This window comes from Carassius carassius, chromosome 12, assembly GCF_963082965.1.
Source record: "Carassius carassius chromosome 12, fCarCar2.1, whole genome shotgun sequence".
NCBI classification, from domain to species: Eukaryota; Metazoa; Chordata; class Actinopteri; order Cypriniformes; family Cyprinidae; genus Carassius; species Carassius carassius.
This window is the reverse complement of record NC_081766.1, coordinates 8893326-8915783: the sequence shown is the minus strand read 5'-3', so window position 1 is coordinate 8915783 and position 22458 is coordinate 8893326. Positions and strand designations below refer to the sequence as shown.

Below are 22458 nucleotides of genomic sequence, written 5' to 3'. Positions count from 1 at the left end.
CATCTTATTTTTTCTGCTTCTCCATGTAATTCCAGACGGACTGGATGATGGTGAGATCTGTGTGGAGCACTGGCTGTTGTCAGACTCCCTATGCATACAAAAATATTAGTAGTAGAAGTACATTTCATTACTCCCACACTAAAAGAAAAAATATAAAAAGGCCAAAATTGTATTTGTTCTTAATATTAATAAATTAAAACGTATGTATGCATATATATATGTACACACACACACACACAGAGTGCCTTCCACTATTATTAGCACCCTTGGTAAATATGAGCAAAGGTGGCTGTGAAAATAAATCTGCATTGTTTATTCTTTTGAGATTTCATTCAAAAAAAGCACAATAAGTACACTGAATAGACAAATTAGCAATAAATTAAATGAATACTGGCACATGCCCTGTTGATTATGCAGTGATTCAACTTCGAGCCTGATTCATAACATTTCCAATCCTCTACATAATTTCCTCTCCTCTTTGAAATATGTCAAAAGGCCTAGATTAAAATTGTAAAAAAATAAATAAATAAATAAAAACCAGCTGTGCTTAGATAGCCGGACTCCGTTAGTGACTAGTCTTTCTGTTCTGGCAGACAGATAAATGCGCACTGTCACAATGGCGCAGCTTCCTTCCACCCCTTACAACAGCACATCCGTCAGTCTCACAGAGACCAACATCAAATTATCCAAATTAAAACGAGTTTAGCACGGCATCTGGGCCCATCCCTAAGGAGCCGAAAACAGCTGAGCTCAAAGCAGACTTTAAAATACCATGAACCCCTCTTAAAACCAAGGCCCCATCACATGGTACGATGCCAGCCTACATTAATCACAGTTACAGGTCACATAGGTTCATATGGCTCATTCACGTCAGTTTGTACTATATTATGCTGGTCTATATCAGGGCTTTGCAAGGTATATCTGGTGCACTATTCAGTGCAACACAACCTATGAGCAGGAAAAGCTTTCAATGGAGCTAGAGGGAGACAGCTCTGAAAGCATAATGTGGCCTTTCTGTGCTCACTTTCCCTTGAAAGTCTACTATAGTAACAGTGTAACGTATTTGTACAAAAGTGTCAACAGTCATGATAACAATGGGTTTTAAAGGCTGTATTCAGAGACATTTCACAGTACATCAGCTGATATGATATCTTTAAAAAACAGAAAAAAAAGAAAAGAAAACTGCATAGATAGATAGATAGGCTAGACATCTCAGTTTCACAGCACAATAAACTCTTTACTGAAAATGATTTTATCATTAAGTTCCCCTGATTTTATTTGAAGATGAGCCACTCAGAAAGAAAGTGTATTTAAAGTAAAAAAAGGCTCTCACCTCCCTGAAGCAGCTGGCTCCCAATCTTGATGGAGTCTTGAATGACAGAAGACTTTTAACAAAGTCAAAAATGAATACGAGGTATCCCCCTCCATCTCAGTGAAATCCCACCAGCGGCACATTCTCCTGGATAGAAATACATTTGCATTTTCATAAGGCCCCGATAGTCATCCAGCCGACACAATGATGAAGCGTTTATCTGCAAATGGAGAAGCGAAACAGATAACATGACGGAGGAATGGGACTATTTAGACTTGCACAGAGGGACTGTATTGCCTGACAAATTTCTGATAAGTGAATACATGTTGAAACTTAAGTAGATATCCTTTTCAATCCGTACAATCGACAATGGGAACCGATGCGTGACGCAAACACAACGTAAGGAAGAAAATAAACCATATGTAGTTGTTTTACGTTCAAGGCGGCGTCGAACAGTAGACAAACCACGTGCACGCGCATACAGTGATGCACAAGCCACGACTTCTTCTTTATATATAACAAATAATTACTTTACACAGTTTAACAATTAATATATAAAGATAATAATTCTTTGAAATGAATATGATTAAACTATTGAATATTATACACTCAGCCGAGAATGTTTATTATTGTTCTCAAATAGCCTGTGCAGACCGTCATAGTAATATTTTGAAGTGAAAGATGGCCTTCAGTTTTTAGTTATGTAATCTGTAGGCTTCTCACAACTGATTGTATCCTTAAATGGGCAGGAAGAAGTTTCTTGAAATTTCCCATCACAATACAAATAGCTCTTTATCTTCAAACCATTGCTTTCACTTTCATGGGAGATATAAACTGCACAATTTATATCTCCCATTACATTAACATGTAAAAGATACCATTTACCATTTACCCCAAGGTCATCATTGCCCTTCTCAAGGCACACAGCCATGTTACTTTTAGAACATTCTGCAATCCAACCTTGCAAATTAGTTTAAAATAGACCTTTCTGTGTAGAAAAAAGTGAATATTTTAAGATTTTAAGAACTGAATGTAGGAATTTCAGTGTATTGCTCTACTTAAGGAATGAAGAGTCATACTCTAGTCATACTGGATATTCTCATAAGTGGATTGTGACCATAACTGACAAATTCTATACTTGCTATTTTCATAAATTTGCTCTTTTCAAATCTTAATGGCAAGCAGTCATTTAGCAGGTGCTTGTCATGTAAAGTGATTTACAGTACACTTTTTGCCTGCAGTAACATGTCTTTGAATGCTTTGCCTGATGTAAACACAAAAGGCCATCAAATTAGTAAGTTAGGCCATGAATCACTCCTGCATGGATGAAAGCACACACACACACACACACACACACACACACACACACACACACACACACACACACACACACACACTTCTTTTCTCTCTCTCTGTTCTCAACACACAGACCCATAAGAGCCTTTATGTCAAGGTGTTCCGCAATCATGTTTGCACAGCTGTTTGCCAGTCTGTTGTGGCAATTTAAGGTTTTTATTTGCAGGATGTCGGAGTGTTTTCTCCAATGTAAATTTACTGCACTTACTGAGAAGTTCAACAAGGGCATTTTTAACTTTGGTGTGAAATGATTTGCAACAGTCCTGAAATGTTGATGAAATGTCCTTTATGTTTAGGCTTTGCTGCCATCCTCTGGCAGCACAAACTAATAACAATAGCACCAAAGAATGTCAGTAGTAGTAATAATTATTTTATGCAGTATGCATGCATTAAACCGATAAAAAATGAGAATAAATATATTTTCAATGTTACGCAAGATTTCCGATTTACGCAAGTTTTTTTTTTAATACTCTGTTCAGCACTTTGGTCAGCTATGCTGTGTTTAAATGTGCTATAAAAATAAAATTTACTTACCTGTGAAAGAAATGTATCATGGTTTCCACAAAAATATATAAGCCTGTAATTATATAACAATAATAATATTTATATTAGAATGATTATTGAAGGATCATATGACACTGAAGACTGCAATCATGACTGCTGAAAATTCATTTTCAATATTGCGGTTTTACTGTATAAACAAATAATGCAGTCTTGGTGAGCATAAGAGTATGGAAGCACATGGGTAGCGATATTCAATTTGGAATGTAATATGCAAAATGACAATGCAATATGTGAAAAATGACAATGCATTTCTGTATTTACATTTTCATTTTCCAATACATTTGTGCAACGTTTGGTGCAAAATGAAAATGAAAATTAAATTACATAATTTTCATTTGCCATTTCATACACCAGTTTTAATATGTAAAATGAAAACTAATTTTAATGCTTTATAAGTTGCAAAATTAAAATGAAAATGTATTACAGAAATTATTAGATATGTATAACATGTTCAAGCAAAAACTGTGGCAAAATTATCATTTAAATGCTGTTTTTCTTAAATGCATTAACACTCACAGTCAAGACACTTACGATTGCATTTTCATTCAGTGTCCCGCAATGAATGTAGCAAAATTCAATGTGCACATTGAAAATGCATTCCGAGCCGATCACGTGTCCGCCCCCTCCCGCCATGTCAATCACTGCCTGAACAAGGTGGGGCTTGTAGAAGGTCAGAGACTCAAATCTCAAGAAGAGGATTCAAGTGAGAGAACATGGACAAGTCCGTTGGTCCGTGTACGTTTTGATCATTTCGGTTTATGGCTTCAATATTTCATTCGCACTTGTGGGCGGGGCTGAAACGCTGCTTTCATCTGATTGGTCGAATTGCTCCACCTTCAACTCGGTCTTTTCATTCTTTCAGGCAGAATAATGCCGCGTTCCAGGCAACCCGTAACCCGTGTTTTTCCAACCTTCTACCCGTGAAAGTGCACTGAAACAGCAGTCAAACCCGTGACTTCCCACCCGTGAACTCGTACTAGATAGATGTACTCCAAGTTGAACTCTGACGTCACATAGCCTGCGAAACAACAATGGCAGCCTCTACGGATAATATTGCCTATGGATGCAGTGTTTACGCAAGTGGTGCACGTTAAAAAAACGATTTTAGGACAATATAACATTGCAATAAAATTAATAATCTAGCTACAATTGCTTGCGCTCAGGAAGTTTGGCGTGACTTACCTGGAACGCTATAAAGTCGTGAGTCGTGGTTTGAAATCGTGACTTACGGGCTCAAAAACCTGCCTGGAACGCAGCATAAGAAGCACCACTCACTGTTAATTAGCATAATATTTGAATCAGATGTAGCTGGGCACATAATTCGTGCTGCTGAGACCTGCAAATTATTTCTAGGTTGTAGTATTGTATGAATATTGTCCCACTGATAAATACAGTGCAAATTGTTCTGTCTCTTTGGAAAAAAGTGAAGTGGAAATAAAAATCAATAATAGACTGAACAGTTCCATGTCTGTAACATTTACCACTCTCATCTTTTAAGTCATAAGGCACTAGGTATGTGTGTGTGACATTAATAAATAATTGTAAAAATTAATATTGTTACATTTCTGAAATAAAAATAGTAAAATTAGCTCTATGCTGCTCAGTGCTCCTGTAGCCTACCCCAGAGCGCCCTCTCGCGACTGTAGACGGTAATGTTTTCTCTTGGTTCTGAATAAATGCGACTTATATGTTTTTTTCCTCGTCATGACGTATTTTTGGACTGATGCAACTTATACCGAAAAATACGGGTAACATTATTATTATTATTTATTATGAGAGTAACTGACACAGACTAGAACTTTAATGTTTCACCAAATTCAGCTCAGATCTTCAGACTCGTCTGACTCGTATTGCTGTATAACTGGCCAGACTTACCTGCCCAAAAAATCCTATTTAATTTTATTTCATAAATTTAACTATATTTATTTCCACTTCACTGTTATCCAAGGAGACAGAACTATTTGCACTATTTTTATCAGTGGGACAATATTTATACAATACTATAACCTAGAAATAATTTAACGGGGTCTCTTGCAAGTCGCAGCAGCACGAATTATGTGGCCAGCATCATCTTATTCAAATATTATTCTAATTAACAGTGAGCGGTGGTTTCAGACATTACAGTGCTTCACTTGCACTGACTCTTATTCTGCCTGAAAGAATGAAAAGACCGAGCTGAAGGTGGAGCGATTCGACCAATCAGATGAAAGCAGCGTTTCAGCTCCGCCCACAAGTGCGAATGTAATATTGAAGAAATAAACCGCAATGATCAAAACGTACACGGACCAACTGTTTTGTCCATGTTCTCTCACTTGAATCCTCTTCTTGAGATTTGAGTCTCTGACCTTCTACAAGCCCCGCCTTGGTCACGCAGTGATTGACATGGCGCAAGGGGGCGGACACGTGATCGGCTCGGAATGCATTTTCAATGTGCACATTGAATTTTGCTACATTCATTGCGGGACACTGAATGAAAATGCAATCTAAGTGTCTTGACTGTGAGTGTTAATGCATTTAAGAAAAATAGCATTTAAATGATCATTTTGCCACAGTTTTTGCTTGAACATGTTATACATGTTATACATTTCTGTAATACATTTTCATTTTAATTTTGCAACTTATAAAGCGTTAAAATTAGTATTCATTTTACATATTAAAACTGGTGTATGAAATGCCAAATGAAAATTATGTAATTTAATTTTCATTTTCATTTTGCACCAAACGTTGCACAAATGTATTGGAAAATGTAAATGTAAATACAGAAATGCATTGTCATTTTGCATATTACATTCCAAATTGAATATCGCTACCCATGTGCTTCCATATAAGAGACAGTGTTTGTTGGTCACCATAATACTATCATGTAATATAAACAAACCCAGTTTGGATTTTTATTTTGGTCTATTAAAACTCTACAGCTTTTAAAAGAGATTAGAGACAACATGGGTTTTCCATTGTTTTTTATTGACAGTTTGTACAAAAAGAGGTATGATAAATCACATAACCATCAAATAATAGGCCACATTTACCATAAAAACAACTGGACTTTAAAAAAATAAAATGGGGTGGGGGGGTTGTTGATGAAATGAAACAACAGGTGTTACATACATTTTATTAATGTTGGTCATGTTAGTTTGCACAATACAGACATCACACATGAAAATTGCTGACTATGCCATTAAACGTGACATGAAGATGATAAAATTAATCTAGACAAGGGCTGTTCAAATCTTGCCCTGGAGGGCCAGTGCACTGCAGAGTTTAGCTCCAACCCTGATCAAACCCACCTACCTGTGATTTTCTAATGATCCCAAAGACATTGATTAACAGGCTCAGGTGTGTTTGATCAGAGTTGGAGCTAAACTCTGCAGTGCACTGGCCCTCCAGGACAAAATTTGAATAGCCCTGATCTAGACCATCATGTTCAATATTAGTGTTAATCGGTTAGGCTCAGTTAATTTAATGTTCAAGTCTGTCCATTCAGTCCAACATTGACTCCTGGATATTCCATAACTTTCTGAAAATGCCTTTTTGAATTTCTTTGTAATGCCATTTAAAGTCTCCATGAGATTGTTACAAGTGCATTTGTTGAATGCAAACTTGGGAGCATCATGGATGCATGTTTGCACGAGATCACTTTCTAACACAAGGACAATATCTCTTCAAATTCAACACAAATATTTATTCCCAAATTACGAATCCATCAACGATAGTCTAACTGTTCTAATTATACTAAAACATCACGCCTGAACAAGCTTTTGTTTTCCAAAAGCAAATGGTTTTTAAATCATCAGAACAATACTTAGCAAATCTCTGACTGAGATCACATTAGCTGTGACAAGAGTCCAGCATTAATTGCATAATATCTGATTATGTTGTGTTTATAATGAGAAATGAAAACCAATGTGTGGCGATGAACATTACAGTATTCCAGAGCTTCTTTATCAGTATTACGGATATCAGTGACTTATAAACAAAAGGGACTTGAACTGGACAGAAGAGACACTAAAATGCATGAAAACTCCATGCGAAAACAAACATCACTTTTGCTTATGAAAAAAAAAAAAAAAAAGAAGAAAACCATTAAAGACACTGTATTAAAGACACAAAGGCCCATTAAAGGCTCTGTATGGGATCTACCAGAATGAGGTTTAGTATAATTACCTTGAATTATAATATAAGCCCATGTGTTGGTAATCAACGGTTTGGAAATGATGTGGATTACATCTAAATCACAAACATGAACAGTCTGGGATACTTCATATCGTAAAGATGTGAAAGTACAGACAACAGTAATGTAAACAAACAAGTACGATGATAACACTTGGAAACAAAACTGACTCCATTTCAAGCAAAGAGTCCAGGGCCAAAGTTAGGAGTGATGAACAAAATTATATAAAATTCATTTTAAAAAAAACAAAAGATAACATTCACCAAAATGGGTTTCACAACATCCTTCTGTGATAAATCTATCAAACAAATGCAGTCATTCAAATAATACTACTGCATAATCAGAGGACTTAAGTTATGAACACATGATATTTGATATGCATACATACAGTATATATACAAGAATATCCTTCACTAAAAGTTTAGTACACTGAACTGTACAATAACTTCCAAAGGGAACTGTTCAGCAAAACACTGTCTTGCTTACATAGTAATACTATGTTTTACTACACAAGATCATTATTGTTCCAAACAGAAAAAAAAAGGTTTTGCGCAAGCCTACAAACAACAAAGTGCATAAATGGTCAGTCAGAAGCCACTGTTATAGGAATCCAAAGTGTGGGAAACGATTCTGCAGCTTGTATTCCCACTCAAAATTGGAAAAATGACTATTGCCTTACGACAAATAATGTCGTCACAACATGGCATGTTGTTTGTAGGCAACATGATCAGGGTTAGCATTAGCCACTACCATTTAGCCATCGGTTAATCCATCTCTGGCTCTCACCGACACCTCGGATTCAATTAGAGGCTTTGCAGCAGCAAATGGAAGCAATAAACTCGAGAATGCTCCATCTCTGTTAAAAGAGGCCCAGTAAAGCAAGCAGGACATCAACTCCCAATTCAAAAATACCACCCCAATATATACCAGGACTGAGCAACTTCGGCCCAGAAGAGCCACCGTCCTGCAGAGTTTAGATCCAATCCTAATCAAACTCACCTGGACCAGCCAATCAGTGTCTTCAAGATCACTAGAAAACTACAGACAGGTGTGTTTGATTAAGGTTGGAACTAAACTCTGCAGGACGGTGGCTCTTCTGGGCCGAAGTTGCTCAGTCCTAGTACATACTATACTGATATTAGGACAATGGTATGATCATCAAAAACACACATAAAATAAGTATGGTTAAACTTAACATGAAACTAATGAAGAAACACTTCAGTTTGAAGCACATGATGGGCCACAGATCCCGTGACCATTAATTTAACAACAGCAAATGAACATTTGTGCGTGGACAACCATCTGCCAGTTTGGAAAGAGTGGAAGGTGACCTCTAGAGGAGAATGCTTGAAAGAACAAATTCTGGAAAGGCAAAAATGTAATCTTTATGAAATGGTGATCTAAAAAAGAAAAACATCCTTTACAGGAGTGCTATTGTGCCACATCTGAAGAACGCTTTCCTGTTCTTTTTTTTTTTGTCCTCCAGCCATTTGAGATCTCGACAGGTATGTTTTTCTTTTATTAAAGCAATGGCTCAGATAAAATCATTTCTGAAATGATCTTTTTTCTTGAATGAAGAATTCTAGCCAATTCAGCCTTTTGTTTTTTCTTCAAGCATTCCCCTCTATGATTGTCCTTTCTAAACGGACTTTTCTTAAAACATTTTGAAACAAATGGACAGACAGCATTAGCAGATTTGTTTTCCATCACTCCATCATTTTATATATATATATATATATAAATAAATATTTTATATATATATATATATATATATATATATATATATATATATATATATAAATAAATATTTTATATATATATATATATATATATATATATATATATTTATATATATATATATATATATATATATATATATATATAAATAAATAATATTTTATATATATATATATATATATATATATATATAAATAAATAATATTTTATATATATATATATATATATATATATATATATATATATAAATATATATATATAAATAATATTTTATATATATATATATATATATATATATATATATATATATATATATATATAAATAAATATTTTATATATATATATATATATATATATATATATATATATATATATATATATATATATATATATTAAATAATAATAATTATTTTTTTTTTTAAACCCTCTCCAGTCTGACAGGCTTAAATCCCTCTTGTTCTCAGAGACTACAGCCCCCTTTGGGGGTCTGGATTGATAATGCATTTCTAGGACTTGTTCTTCTTTGATCTAAGCTTGCTCCAACTAGCTTTTGCTTTTTCACCCTGTTCGTCTCTCTCGCTCTGTCTCTCTGCCTCTATTTCCTGGTCTCTCTCCATAGGTTAACCATTGAGCAGGTAGACCACCAGCTCATAGGTGCACATCATAATAGCAGTGTTGGGGATCTGTCGGACCAGGTGAGTAGTGAGGCCTCGGTACAGTGCTTTGTAACCCTCTTCCCGGATCACCATATTTAGAGTTTGGAAGAACGAACGATACTTGCTGCCCTCCTCACGTAGTCTAGTACGAATAACCTCTGTCATAGGAGAAAGAAAGAGATGAGAGATCAAGTTAATTAACAATAATTTATCAGTGAAACAAAAACTTGCCAATACGGCACATACAGTGCATTCCAATAGCTGGAAAAAAACTATTCAAGTTTACCTCTGAAATTTGTAAAATATATTTCCATTCAATCAGCTGTCCAGAAATGTTATAGATAATTTTTTCTTCATTTTACAGCATAACTTATGTTTTTTTTGTTATTATCTTTTTTTCTTTTAGTTTAATTTCAGGTTTAAATAGAATAAATAAATCACATTTTCAATGTGGACTTATAAACATAAGGAAGGAAAAAAGGGCAAAATAATATATGATTCATCGATAAATGGACAGATGGATTTTCAAGGTAGGTTCATCTTTTAAATACAGGTTTCAAATTAGGATTTCAAGGATATTAATGTATTGAGGGTCAACATGATTGTACAAGAATGTGCATGTAGTACAAAATAACCCACTGCCAACTAAATAAACATGGCAACTACAAACCAACAACAAAACAAATATTAACATACTGTATTTTCCCGGACTATAAATCGCACTTTTTTTTCCCCATAGTTTGGCTGGTCCTGTGACTTATAGTCAGGTGCGACTTATCAAAATTAATTTGACGAACCAAGAGAAATTAATCAAGAGAAAATACTACCGTCTACAGCCGCGAGAGGGCGCTCTATGCTGCTCAGTGCTCCTGTAGCATACCCCTGAAAACAGAGCGCCCTCTCGTGGCTGTAGACGGTAATGTTTTCTCTTGGTTCCAAATAAATGCTGTGTGACTTATAGTCCGAAAAATATGGTAACCATCACAAAAAAACAACAACAAAAATAGCACTCACCATGAGGATACGCAATTGAAGTGGCACATGTCTTGGATGTGGCAGCAGCCAGCATCATTCCGACAAAGTCCGAAGCGTCTTTTACAGATTCATCTTCATCATCCATGTTAGCGTTGGCCTTGGACTCAATGAGTTTGCGTTTAATGCTTTCATAGATGACAAAGTGGATGACAGTCTCTGATATGCCAGCATAAGATGCAGACATGCCCCTGTAGAATCCCCGTAACCCATCTGACTGATAGACCCGCCGGACACACTCAAATGCACTCATACGCTTTTCTCCCCGGTTCCTGGAGAAAGACAAACACATGTGATAAATGTTACAAATCTGATTATCAGAATTTACATTTAAAAAAGAAAACTTAAATTGTCATAATATTTCTATTTTAACTGTAATTCTGATCAGCCTTGGTGAGCCTAAGAAACTTCTTCTAAAAACAGTAGTATAAAGCAAACAGAATTACTCACCGGGCATCAAGCTGCAATCGAGTCTTTATAAGCCAGATCGGGTTGGTTGCTGTGATGGCAGTGAACCCTGGGAAAAAGAGGTGTTCCAGATCAGGCTTGGAAGTGATATTGTCAGAGAAACTCACAATTCAGCAGGTCTAATGACTCTAAAACAGACACATTTTCCCTAAAGAAACTCCACACTTCAAGGAAGTGCTGTGGACATCTGTAAAATATGCTTACAGCCTATTCGTTTCAGTTTAAATTGTAGGATCTGAATCCTGTTATTTCTTAAATCCTTATTTCAGCATATCATAGCAATCTCAAACACCAACAGTGTTATGTGGCCTACATGTTCTCTTCAGGAATGCCCAGCATCGTTAGCATTAACAGTGATTACTATCTTATGCCGGGAAAAACCATTACAGATCCACTAGGCATTTATTCGATATTCTGGGGTAAGAGCCATAAGCACATCTTAGAGTGGCCACAGCAGTAAATAAGGCCTTTAGCTAAAGCATTAAGCAGCTTTTCATCTATAACAGAACTCTGAAACCAATGTAGCTTTACTTTTTAAATATCTTGTCTTATCCTCACTGAATTAAACAGTATTTTAGGGATCGAGTGGAAGCTAAATGAAATAGAAATTTTTAGAAAAGGGTCTTAGGTTAAAGAACCCCTATTCAGTTGCATAACTGCAGCCAAATCACATACAGAGAAAAATGTTAGGCAAATTATTGTTTTTCATAGCATGGACACTGAATTAAAACTACCACTGTGATTGTTGAAATGCATGCCATGCTAGTACTATGTTGGCAAGACTGTGTGATGTGACAAATATTAGTAAATGACCTTAGCACAACAGTTGCTGAATTTATTTTGTGTTTGCCATTAAGGAATATGTATGCAAATTAAGGTATTGTGTGTTTGAAGGGATTTAAAGGAATAGTTCAACCAAAAAATAAGAAAATGTACTCACCCTCAGGCCATCTAAGATACAGAGGAATTTGATTTGTCATCAAAACAGATTTGGAGAAATTCAGCATTGCATCACTTGCTCATCAATGGATTCTCTACAGTAAATGGGTGCCGTCAGAATTAGAGTTCAAACAGTTGATAAAACATCACAATAATCCACACGACTAATAAATAATATCTTGTGAACATAGACATTAGTTTACACTTGTTAACGGTCCTTGATCTATGCATATGTCTCTCCTGATTCAGACTAGATCACTTTTTCACTGGTAAAAGCAATATTATCGATAGAGGACTCAGAGTCACATCAGACAATGGTTTGAAGTCAGAAAAAAAGAAATTGCCTTGATGGATTTGTTTCTTACTAATACAGCTTTGTATATGTTAAATCGTGGACTGGAGTAGTGTGGATTATTGAGATGTTTTTATCTGCTGTTTTATCATTCTGACGGCACCCATTCACTGCAGAGGATCCATTTTTGAGAATGTGATGTAATGCTAAATTTCTCCAAATTTGTTCCAATGAAGAAACAAACTCCCATCCATATTGGATATCCAGAGGGAGAGTGCATTTTTAGATTTTCTTTTATTTTTGGATTAACTATTTCTATCATTTGTACTTGTATTGTATTGACGGCATTAAAAGCAACTGCAAAATATTCTGCCTGATGTTGGTAAGAACAATTAGTTTATCTATTCAACTGAAGCAATATTAAGCACAAAGCCTGTGCTCGGTGTTGGGGGAGCACAAAATATCCCCGAACAAACAAAAACAAAAGAGAGCAAAAGACAATGGCAATTGGAGATGAATATATTCATGTGCATTTCTAACAGTATAGTGTAAAACATCAGTGCTTTCTTAAGCTAAACAAAGTCTACTGAGCTGGAGTAGAAGCTCTAGAGAGGGTAAGAGGCCTACTGACTGGTGAAGGGGAGGGGGTGGATGACAGTTTGGTACAAGAGAGTAAGAGAGAGAGAGAGAGAGAGAGTGTCTCTGACGAGTACTCACAGGGGAGGGGCAAAGCTCCTCTCCTCACAGCTGCAGGACGAAGCCTGCAGATATGGGGGGCAGAGCAGGCTGGCTCACAGACCCTCACGCAGGGTGAAAGCTACAGTAAAGGCCTAAAATAGACACAGGCTTTTCTGTACCACATTCACAAGCAGCAGTCCACATGCCCCTCAGAGCCAAGTCAAACCCATGAGGGAGTGGAACACGACAATAAACCTTGCCCACTTCCCATTAAACCCCTCCCACCTCCCCAACCAAGCCCCACCCACCAATTACAACAAACAATGACCATTCCATCCCACCCACCACCCCATTTAAACATTTTTTTTAATGGATAGAGGGAGAAAGATGGTAAGAAAGGTAGATAGAGAGACATAGAAAGACAGAGCGAGATGAAAGTGATTTTTTGAGTTTTAAAGGACATCATTAGACCAGTGTTTTACTGTTTTTCATTTGAAAAGGTACAGAACAGAGCTGATCTTGCTGTAGTAACACCATTTCTTTTGATCATATCTGAGCTTTATCAATGCTGGGTCATATAAACAGCTACAAAATCAAACTAGGTTCAAAGTTTATATCAACAATAACTTCATGGAGGGTCAGAGGGAGTGCATGTAAGAGTCCAATGCTAACCTTGTCATTCCTGTTGGCAAAATCATAGCTGGGCACAATTTTGAAGCAGCTATTCTGGTACGATTCAATCAAGGTTTTGCTATTTGAAAAATACTACTTGCACAAAAAATAAATGTTGAATATATAGGTCCATAAAGAGAGGGATTTTTTGAGGGAACAAAAAAATAACGAATATGTTTATATAGTATGGTCAAAATGAAATGCCATTTAATCACAAACTATATTATTAGGATAACAATTTGAGTAAAGTAAAAAATGATTATGAATTTCAGTCATTTCAAAGGAGGCAAAAAAAAAAAAAGATTTAAGTTTAGAAACTTCAATTCAAATGTTTGGGGTTAGTAAGATTTTAAAATGTTTTAAAGAAGTTTCTCACACTCACCATTTTTTTTTTTTTTAATAAAAACATGCAGTAAAAACAACAGTTTTATAAAATATGATTACTGTGGCGAGTGGGGCGGGGCCGAGGGACGTGGGAACACGAGTGAGGCCGGCAGTGATTGGGCAAATCAGTGGCACCTGCGGCCCACCGCCGGTCTCGAGTCCCACGTAGGAGATGGAAGGATATAAAAACTGGAGCGACGACAGTGAAGGACGAGAGAGGACCAGGCCTGGGCGTTATTTTAGGTTTTGGTTTCATTTTGTGCGCACCAGTCGTCCGTGAGGGGCTGGTGCGCTGTTTTGTGTTTGTTTTGTAATTAAAGTTTCATTTTGATTGTCCGCCGGTTCCCGCCTCCTTCTTCCCGATGACTAGGAAGTCTTTTATCATTACAATTACATAAAACTATTATTAAATATTACAAGTGTTTTTTATAACAGCATGTTTCTATTTTAATACAAATTATAAAATGCAATTTATTTGTGCGATGGCAAAGCTGAATTCAGTGCCACTTCCTTCCGAAACCATAATATGCTGATTTTGGGCTCATCATTAGAAATACTGAAATCAGCTAACATTTTTTTTTTTTAATTCTTTGAATAGAAAGTTCAAGAGAACAGGATTTATTTAAAACAGTAATCTATTTTTGATCAATTTGATGCCTCCTAGCTGAATTAAAAAACAATTGAATGACAGCTTACATCTATTATCATTTGGTTTAACATTTTTCCAAAAATGTAAGGTTCAGGTTCAAACCAAATTGATTTTCAATGTGGATTTTGGACCACTCTGTATGATTGCACCACCAAGTGGTTAATTGAGGCCTTGCTTTGATCTTTATGATTTATATGATTCAGTCATAACCTAACCATAGTGATGAACAATGTGTGGGCCATACGTGACATGCATCATGTTGCAGGAACTGAGCTGGAAGCAACTGTAACCTGATGCTGATTAAAAGAGCCATTAAAGAAAGGGAATAGTCACCTGTGCTTTTGAGAGAAAAGAGCAGTGAATGTAATGAATATTTCATAATCCTGTCCCTTAGATGCCAATTTTCCATTGGTGGCCTTCAGGGGCCTATATTTAAGCACTTTTGTAACGTAAAGACTATGTGTGCTACAAGATGGAGTATTTCAGCTCATGTGGCCCCTTCTTTCTCTTATCTTCAACACACAGACAGAATATGGTAGGAATGTTTACGCTGCAACGAATGTGCTTCCGGTCTTGCAAAATAACACCGGCTACATATAGTGCAATCGAATGACAAGGTTAGCAATCAGGACTGAAATTAAATGACAAAAAAAAAAAATAGTGCATGTAGTTTTTCCTGAATTTACCTTTACAGGGGATTACAGGCTGGCAAGGGGGCCATGTGTCAAAACTGCGTAATCACAAGGAGGTTAAAAAAAAAAGAAAAGAGAAAAAAAAAAAAAGAACTGCAAGCCAGCTACAGTGGCTACATTAATTTAAATAACCATCATTATCATTATTAATAATAATTATCATTAGGAGAATCATGATCATACCGGTGAGTAGAGCCGTGACTACCTGAGGCGTCCCGATCCCGCCAGTGTCAGTCACGAGGACCGCTGCCCACCGCGCATGGCACTCTACATGTTAACGTAGCGCCCTGCTAGCGGCCACTACTACACACAGCACAGACAGCGTGTGAAGCCAGACTGTTTAGTAGCACACTGGCATGTAATGACTTATGTCCTCCAGCCCTCAAAAGGTAGAAAAAAAAAAAAAAAGAAACTGGAAATGGAAAGCACAACCCAAACTTTAAGGATTTTTTTTTTTTGCAATATTGCTAACAAGCTAAATAAAACATGCTTGAAAGTTAGCCTATTTGTTTTAGAAATGCTCTCAAATGACTATTTAATTATTTTTCAAATAAAATTGTACATTTTCTTTCTCTGAGGCCTGCTTTCTATAAATTAATGATTTTTTTTTTTTCAAACTGTTTGACAGACTAAGAAAGAACACATATTTGAAGCTAGTCATATTAACAGCGGATATTTATCGGTTTCAAAAAGACAATTTTGATCCTGAAAGTCTTCAATTGTGCTTTCGATCTAAATGCTGTCATACCTTGAAAAAGGTAACCCAAAATACCATGGCTAAACTCTCTCATTTGTACTAGATGGTCACTAGGATAAAGCATTTTATCGTAATAAGGCAGTCACTGCTAAAAACAAAAGCGACTGACAAACATTGGTTATAACACCCCAATGATGCAAACTCTGGTTTTTGCACACTAAGAGGTGAGTATCATTTTAGTTCAAAGTGTATACAACAAAAAAGAGCCAATGCAAAATTTAGTTAAAAATGCATCTACATGAAAGACGTAGCTGGGACTCCTACCTGCTAAACCAGCGGACAGCATGTGCACCTGTGTTGAGTCAGGATCAAACACATTGTTCAACTTCTCTTTGGATGTGGAGTAAGCAGCAAAATAAATTGCTCTGTGGACAAAACAGGCATTAACATTGGTTTTGAGGTTGTGTTATGTCTGACAAATGTATCAGAAGATGATGTGAGAAATATTTTTTAGATACGTTTTCACGTTAATATTTTTGGGTAGGACTACGACTGAATGTACATTAAACCCATCACTACACAGTTTCTAATAAACTAAAATAAACTATGCTAATGATATTTACGTTAATACCATACATTATTTCCCTTGCTACACTGTATTAAACCAATCCCAAAAAAACCCAGTGTCTATTAGAAACAAAATAAAATCAGTGTTAAATAAATAAATAACAAACAAACACTATTCCTATGGTTGTTATTTACATCAATATTCTTGGGAAGGGTTAGGCCTGACTGTACATTGTCCCACTTATTACAGTTTCTAACAAAAAATAAAAATGACAATGACATGACAAAGCTAAATGGTGTAATGTGGCAATACGTCATGCTCATCAAATTACATGTCCTTGTATTAGCCACCAAATTTTCATTTATAAATACTGAAACACACTTGAAATATTCAATGTAGTATTTAAGCCTTCCTGACTGGGTTTTGTTTTTATTACTTTGCTTTAATCTAGGTTACATAATTCTTGCACGCTCACAACAAGGGTAAATTTTAAGGTCTCACTGTTTCCTGATGAGATTCTTATAAACACCTGCTTCCTCCCACCTCTTCGTAGCGACAACCAATCAGAGTTCTTCCACATTTGACTGACAGCCAATCAGATCACGGTCTAAATATCTGCCAATCCTGTGCGAGTACAATGCTGTACTTTGGTGCATGGCTTAATTTGACCATCTGAATGAAATAACGTGACCTTCACGGGAGGATGTTACATAAATAATCTCAAACCAGATTAATCTAAAAACTCCAATTAATTATGGATTACGATCTGAAGTGTATAGTTAATATCAGCATGTGAGCATAAGCAAAAGCCTTTTTTTTTTTTTTTTTTTTTTTACATACATGTGCATTTAATCTTTACGTAATACAAACAGTCACAAGGCAGACATTCCAGCTGTGATGGCAGAGGACAAACAGGATGGAAATGCACAGATGGAGGCACACACACACACACACACACACACACACACCTCCTGCAGCATGAAAAGGGTGCAAACTGCAAACACTTAAATACAGACATTTTAAGTGCCTTAGTTGCAACACCATCTTCCACATACCAATTTAAATGCGATTAAATTGCACAGACATGCACATAAAGCTCAAGTGAATGAGGGAATGAGAGCAGCTAGACATTTTTTTTTGTCATTTGCAGTGTCATGAGATTGTAGCTCTTTCCATCATTAAAACCATTAAGTACACAGTCTTATACCAGTGTTTTTGATTGATTTTCAAATATATATTTTGCTTCAAAATTTGTAATGTTATGATTCACCTTGTAGCTGGGAACAATATATATTTTTTTAAATTCCTGTGGGAACAATAAATAAGGAAAAATACTTTCAAAACCCATTTGTGTTTTTGCATACAGGTCGTACCTGGATGGAGCCACTCCCACCAGGTTGGGTCCTAGCCCCCTAAAGAGTGAACGAGGACCTTCTTTCTCCAGTATTAACCTGAGACAGAGAGAGAAAGTTAAAAGAAACTTAGTGGATGTGTATGTATATATATATATTATATAAATAAGTGACATACAGCCAAGTATGGTGACCTATACTCAGAATTCATGCTCTGCCTTTACCCATCCAAAGTGCACACACACAGCAGTGAACACACACCCGGAGTAGTGGGCAGCCATTTATGCTGCAGCGCCCGGGGAGATATTCAAACTTGAAAAGTCCACTCCAAAGGTTTTTTCTTTTAAAAAAAATCCCTTTTCAAGAACTGTTTTTTCTTTTAAAAAAATCCCTTTTCAAGAACTATAGTCCAAAAACCTTTGGAGTGGACTTTTTAAGTTGGAATATATTTTTTATGCCAAAACATAAACAATACACACGGACTAAAATTCAAAAAGTAAAATAGCATAATAGGACCCCTTTAAACAAGAGATTTCTAGTGTTTGTGGTACCAACAAGTATTATGTTATATAGAAATATGCTGCAATGTTTTGCCAGTTTTCATGTGTTGTTTTTGAAACACTGGTTTCAATGCCGCTGGAGCATGATAAACCAGGTTTTGTAGTACTCACTTTAGACAGTGCAGAGGCCCCGGTGGAGACATGCGGGCCACACTGGCCCCGTTCACAGTGCTGAGCTGAACTTCAGAGATGTAAAGAGTCACCGAAGAAGACTGCAGCCTCGTCTTCACCACCTCCAACGGACATGTCAGAATTGCACCTACAGTGCCACCACAGCTAGAGACAGAGAGTAAATATTATTATCCACTTTTATTTACACAGTATTAATTGTAATGAAAAACTAGTTAATTTGAAATATGACTGAAAAAAATATCACCTTTTAAAACTATTTAAAAATGATTAGGCTGATGCAAGTAAAAAATAAGCATGATTTCCAGTTTTTCTTTTGATAAATTCAATATATTTAAACATTTTATTTCTGTGATGTAATTATATATATATATATATATATTATTTCAAAATCCATTAATACAGTCTTTAGTGTAAAAAAATCATTCTAATATGTGCTGCTTAATGTTTTTTGCAGAAACTGCGATAAATTTTATCTTTATTATTTGTTGACTAGAAAGTTTAAAAGAACAATAATTATTTTAAATAAAAATCTAACATTGTAAATATTTTTTTCATCATGTTTGATACATTTAATGTGTCCTTGCTTACTAAACCTAAACTTATGAACTTTTTAATATTTTTAATAGATGAAATTTTTGGAGAGATGATGCAAATAAATCATTGAACTGATTCATAAAAAAAATAAAAATACAGACCATTATACATAACTTTGACATATTCCAACATTTTTGCATTTTGCGTTAGTCAAAAAAAAATACTAAAGGATCAAAAAAGTCTTCTGGCATGAAGCTGCTGACATAAAAGTATGCTGCATTTTAGGTGTCAAAGCATATTTCCTTCTTCTGACATCCACAGTGATTAGTGATTGTGAATGCAACCTTGACTTACATCTGTATGTGGGTCAAGTTTAACATGTATTTGGTTGTGTACATGTACAAAGCAGAAAAAGGTGGGCGCAGCCTGCAACAAGTCAAAGGTTAGGCCTGGACAAGACCCACAATCACCTACAAAACGACAGAGACCTAAAAAAAAAAAAAAACTTACCTGAAATAGTGTATAAATCTCAGACACTTCTCATCTTGATGGGTTTTCACTAATTAACTTTAGCAAGCATCAAAACAGATCAACAATTATGCCACTAAAATATCAAAGGTCTGACAAGACACCTGTTAATCAAACAAACAGAAAGCTCCTTAAACAGATTCCCTGCTTTTATTATGTTTATGTAAAGTTGACAAAGACAGCACTGAATGTTGAGAACACTAAACTTGCTAACCTCAGAATTTAACTCCTGTGTTCAAAACCCTGCATCTATCAAGGTCTATTTTTTGTATCACCTTTCGAAAGGCCGACCCACATGAAGGGAGCAGCTGTGAACTTTGTCCCAGATATGAAGCCCTCTGGTTTGTTGCTGCTATGGTTTACACACTGGCTCACTCTCTCTCTCTGGTTGTCCAATGAACAGTTTGTTCATGCCGATTTCATGTGCAAAATCCATTTGCCTCTCCTACTAATATGCTTTGCAGAGGACTTTAAGAAAAATTCCACTCAATTATTTTTATATAGTATTAAGTAATATATATATATATATATATATATATATATATATATATATATATATATATATATATATATATATATATCTATCTTAAGGAGTTTTGTTTTTGATAAAAAAAGAGGGAGGTAGTCCAGAAAAAAAAAAAAAAAAGTGGAGTTCTACTCCCCTTGTGAAAATTTGTAAGGCACAAACCTTTGATTTAAAGAGTGAACAGAAAAACGTTGTTTGCATGGGCCTCACAGAATCTAAAAGAGCAGCCAGGGACAAGCAGGGATGAGAATGGCCTCAAAAATAGCTGTACTATACTAGAAGAGACTGCTGTCAAACATCCAGCGTCAAGCTGACAGTTGAAACCACAGTCCTACAAAAAAAACAACTTCTGATTTGTTACAGGAAATGGTAACGTATTTCTTTAGATTCACATTCAGCTTGAAGCCTCGAGGTTTGTATGTCTCTTATGTGATATCTGCATGGTAAAAGTATGAATGATAAACATCAAAGCAGCAACACTTCCTGTAAAACAGAAAACCGCCATGTCTAGAGACTTCCAGAGGATTCTGTGACAACACCAAAGGACATGCTGAATCGGTTGCATGACCTTTGCATTCACAAATAAAGCATCGATAGCATGGAGACATGCTGACAGAAGATTTCGTACAGCGATGCTGAATGAGCATCTAACTGACCTTTTATATAACCGGCAACCTGTTTTTTTATTTTATTTTTTACAATGAATGTGTCATGTATTACATTTTAAAAACAATTAAGCCCAACTGCAATGAATACATGTCAAAGCCAGAGGCGAATATTGGATAGATCGGTTTGTCTCAGGCTTGCTAACGTTAACTCACTCACCCTCCAGCAAACAGATGAACCAGGGTGTCCCTCTGACTCATCCTTTAGCATTCTCTGCACCCGCACCCAGGCCTGCAGTACGAGCAAGAGCCGAATAGCTCCGCCGAATCCGCTGAGATTCTGCTGAACCACTCAGTGTAATTGATGTTGATGAGAATTATAAAGCACAGTTATTGAGCCCGACGTCTCGCGGGCGAGATGCGTCGCGAGACGCGGCTAGCTCAGACGGCTAACGGCTGCTGATGTGCGCAGACGCTTCTTTTTGCCTCTAACCGGTCCGTTTTTAATTTATCAAGATCTTTTCGTTTAAACAACGCAGACAGCTCTCGGATATCAAGGTTGTGGTTGCAGGGGGTGCGTTTTTGTGGAGCAAAATTCGCGTAGAGTCGGTGATGTCTCAGATTCAGGGGCTGAAGTGCTGACTGAGATGGACAGCGAGGCGCTATTTACGAGCCAATCAGCAACCGCAAAACAGAGGCCACGATTGGTGGGTTCGCGGAGTGACGTCTCTTTGCCCTGCCCCATCATGCTCCTTTCACATGATCACGCAATTGATAAATCGTAAATATTGATTTAGCCCGTTTTCAGAGGTTAAGACACATATTTTCAAATTTGTTTATAAGGTGAATTTGCCTCTGCCTGCTATTATAGTGCCATAGAAACGATAACTGTGATTAGTTTAAAAGTACATCGTCATATTTCTAGCTAAGAATGAATGAGGGTATTCATAGTGGGCTGTTCAGAAATATTATTTTTGGTGTATTGTACTGTCAGTTTATGCAATAAGGGTCGGCACGTGCACTTAGTTCCCCTCACACGGAAAAATACTGGTTATTTATCAAGTTTAGGAAGGAAGACAAGTAGGGGCACGTCCTCCCCCACTTTTTAAACAGGACCTCTTTTTGCACTTTATTTAATCACTGACACAAAAGTAAATTTCTTCCTTTCTTTCTTTTTGTAATTTGTTTATTACTGTTAGGATTGACATATTCATGGAGAACCTGGAATTATCAGGAAATTATCAAAGAGTGATTAAAATCAGGGAAATCATTAATCACTTCAAAATTATTTTAATCCTTAATTTCTAATTATGCTCAGTTCTACAATATTTATTCGGCATACAATATTTATTTG

General features: G+C 36.2%; 2 protein-coding genes across 2 annotated transcripts in view; both read right to left on the bottom strand.

The window, feature by feature from the left end:
• Positions 1-7495, bottom strand: part of LOC132155392 (complement C1q-like protein 2) — a 100504-nt gene extending 93009 nt beyond the window's left edge. Inside the window, exons 1-2 of the mRNA XM_059564254.1 lie at positions 7491-7495; positions 4165-4168 (exon numbers count right to left, since the gene is read on the bottom strand). Coding sequence (XP_059420237.1) covers positions 4165-4168; positions 7491-7495 — 9 coding nt within the window. The remainder of the gene's footprint in view (positions 1-4164; positions 4169-7490) is intronic.
• A 2051-nt stretch (positions 7496-9546) lies between these two features.
• Positions 9547-21762, bottom strand: LOC132154682 (solute carrier family 25 member 36-A-like). Its single transcript, XM_059563332.1, has 7 exons — positions 21325-21762; positions 18891-19055; positions 18241-18318; positions 16624-16724; positions 11279-11345; positions 10811-11100; positions 9547-9954 (listed from the first exon to the last, which is right to left on the bottom strand). The coding sequence occupies exons 1-7, from the start codon at positions 21363-21365 to the stop codon at positions 9761-9763; spliced, it is 936 nt and encodes a 311-aa protein (XP_059419315.1). The 5' UTR covers positions 21366-21762; the 3' UTR covers positions 9547-9760.
• Positions 21763-22458: the final 696 nt, after the last annotated feature.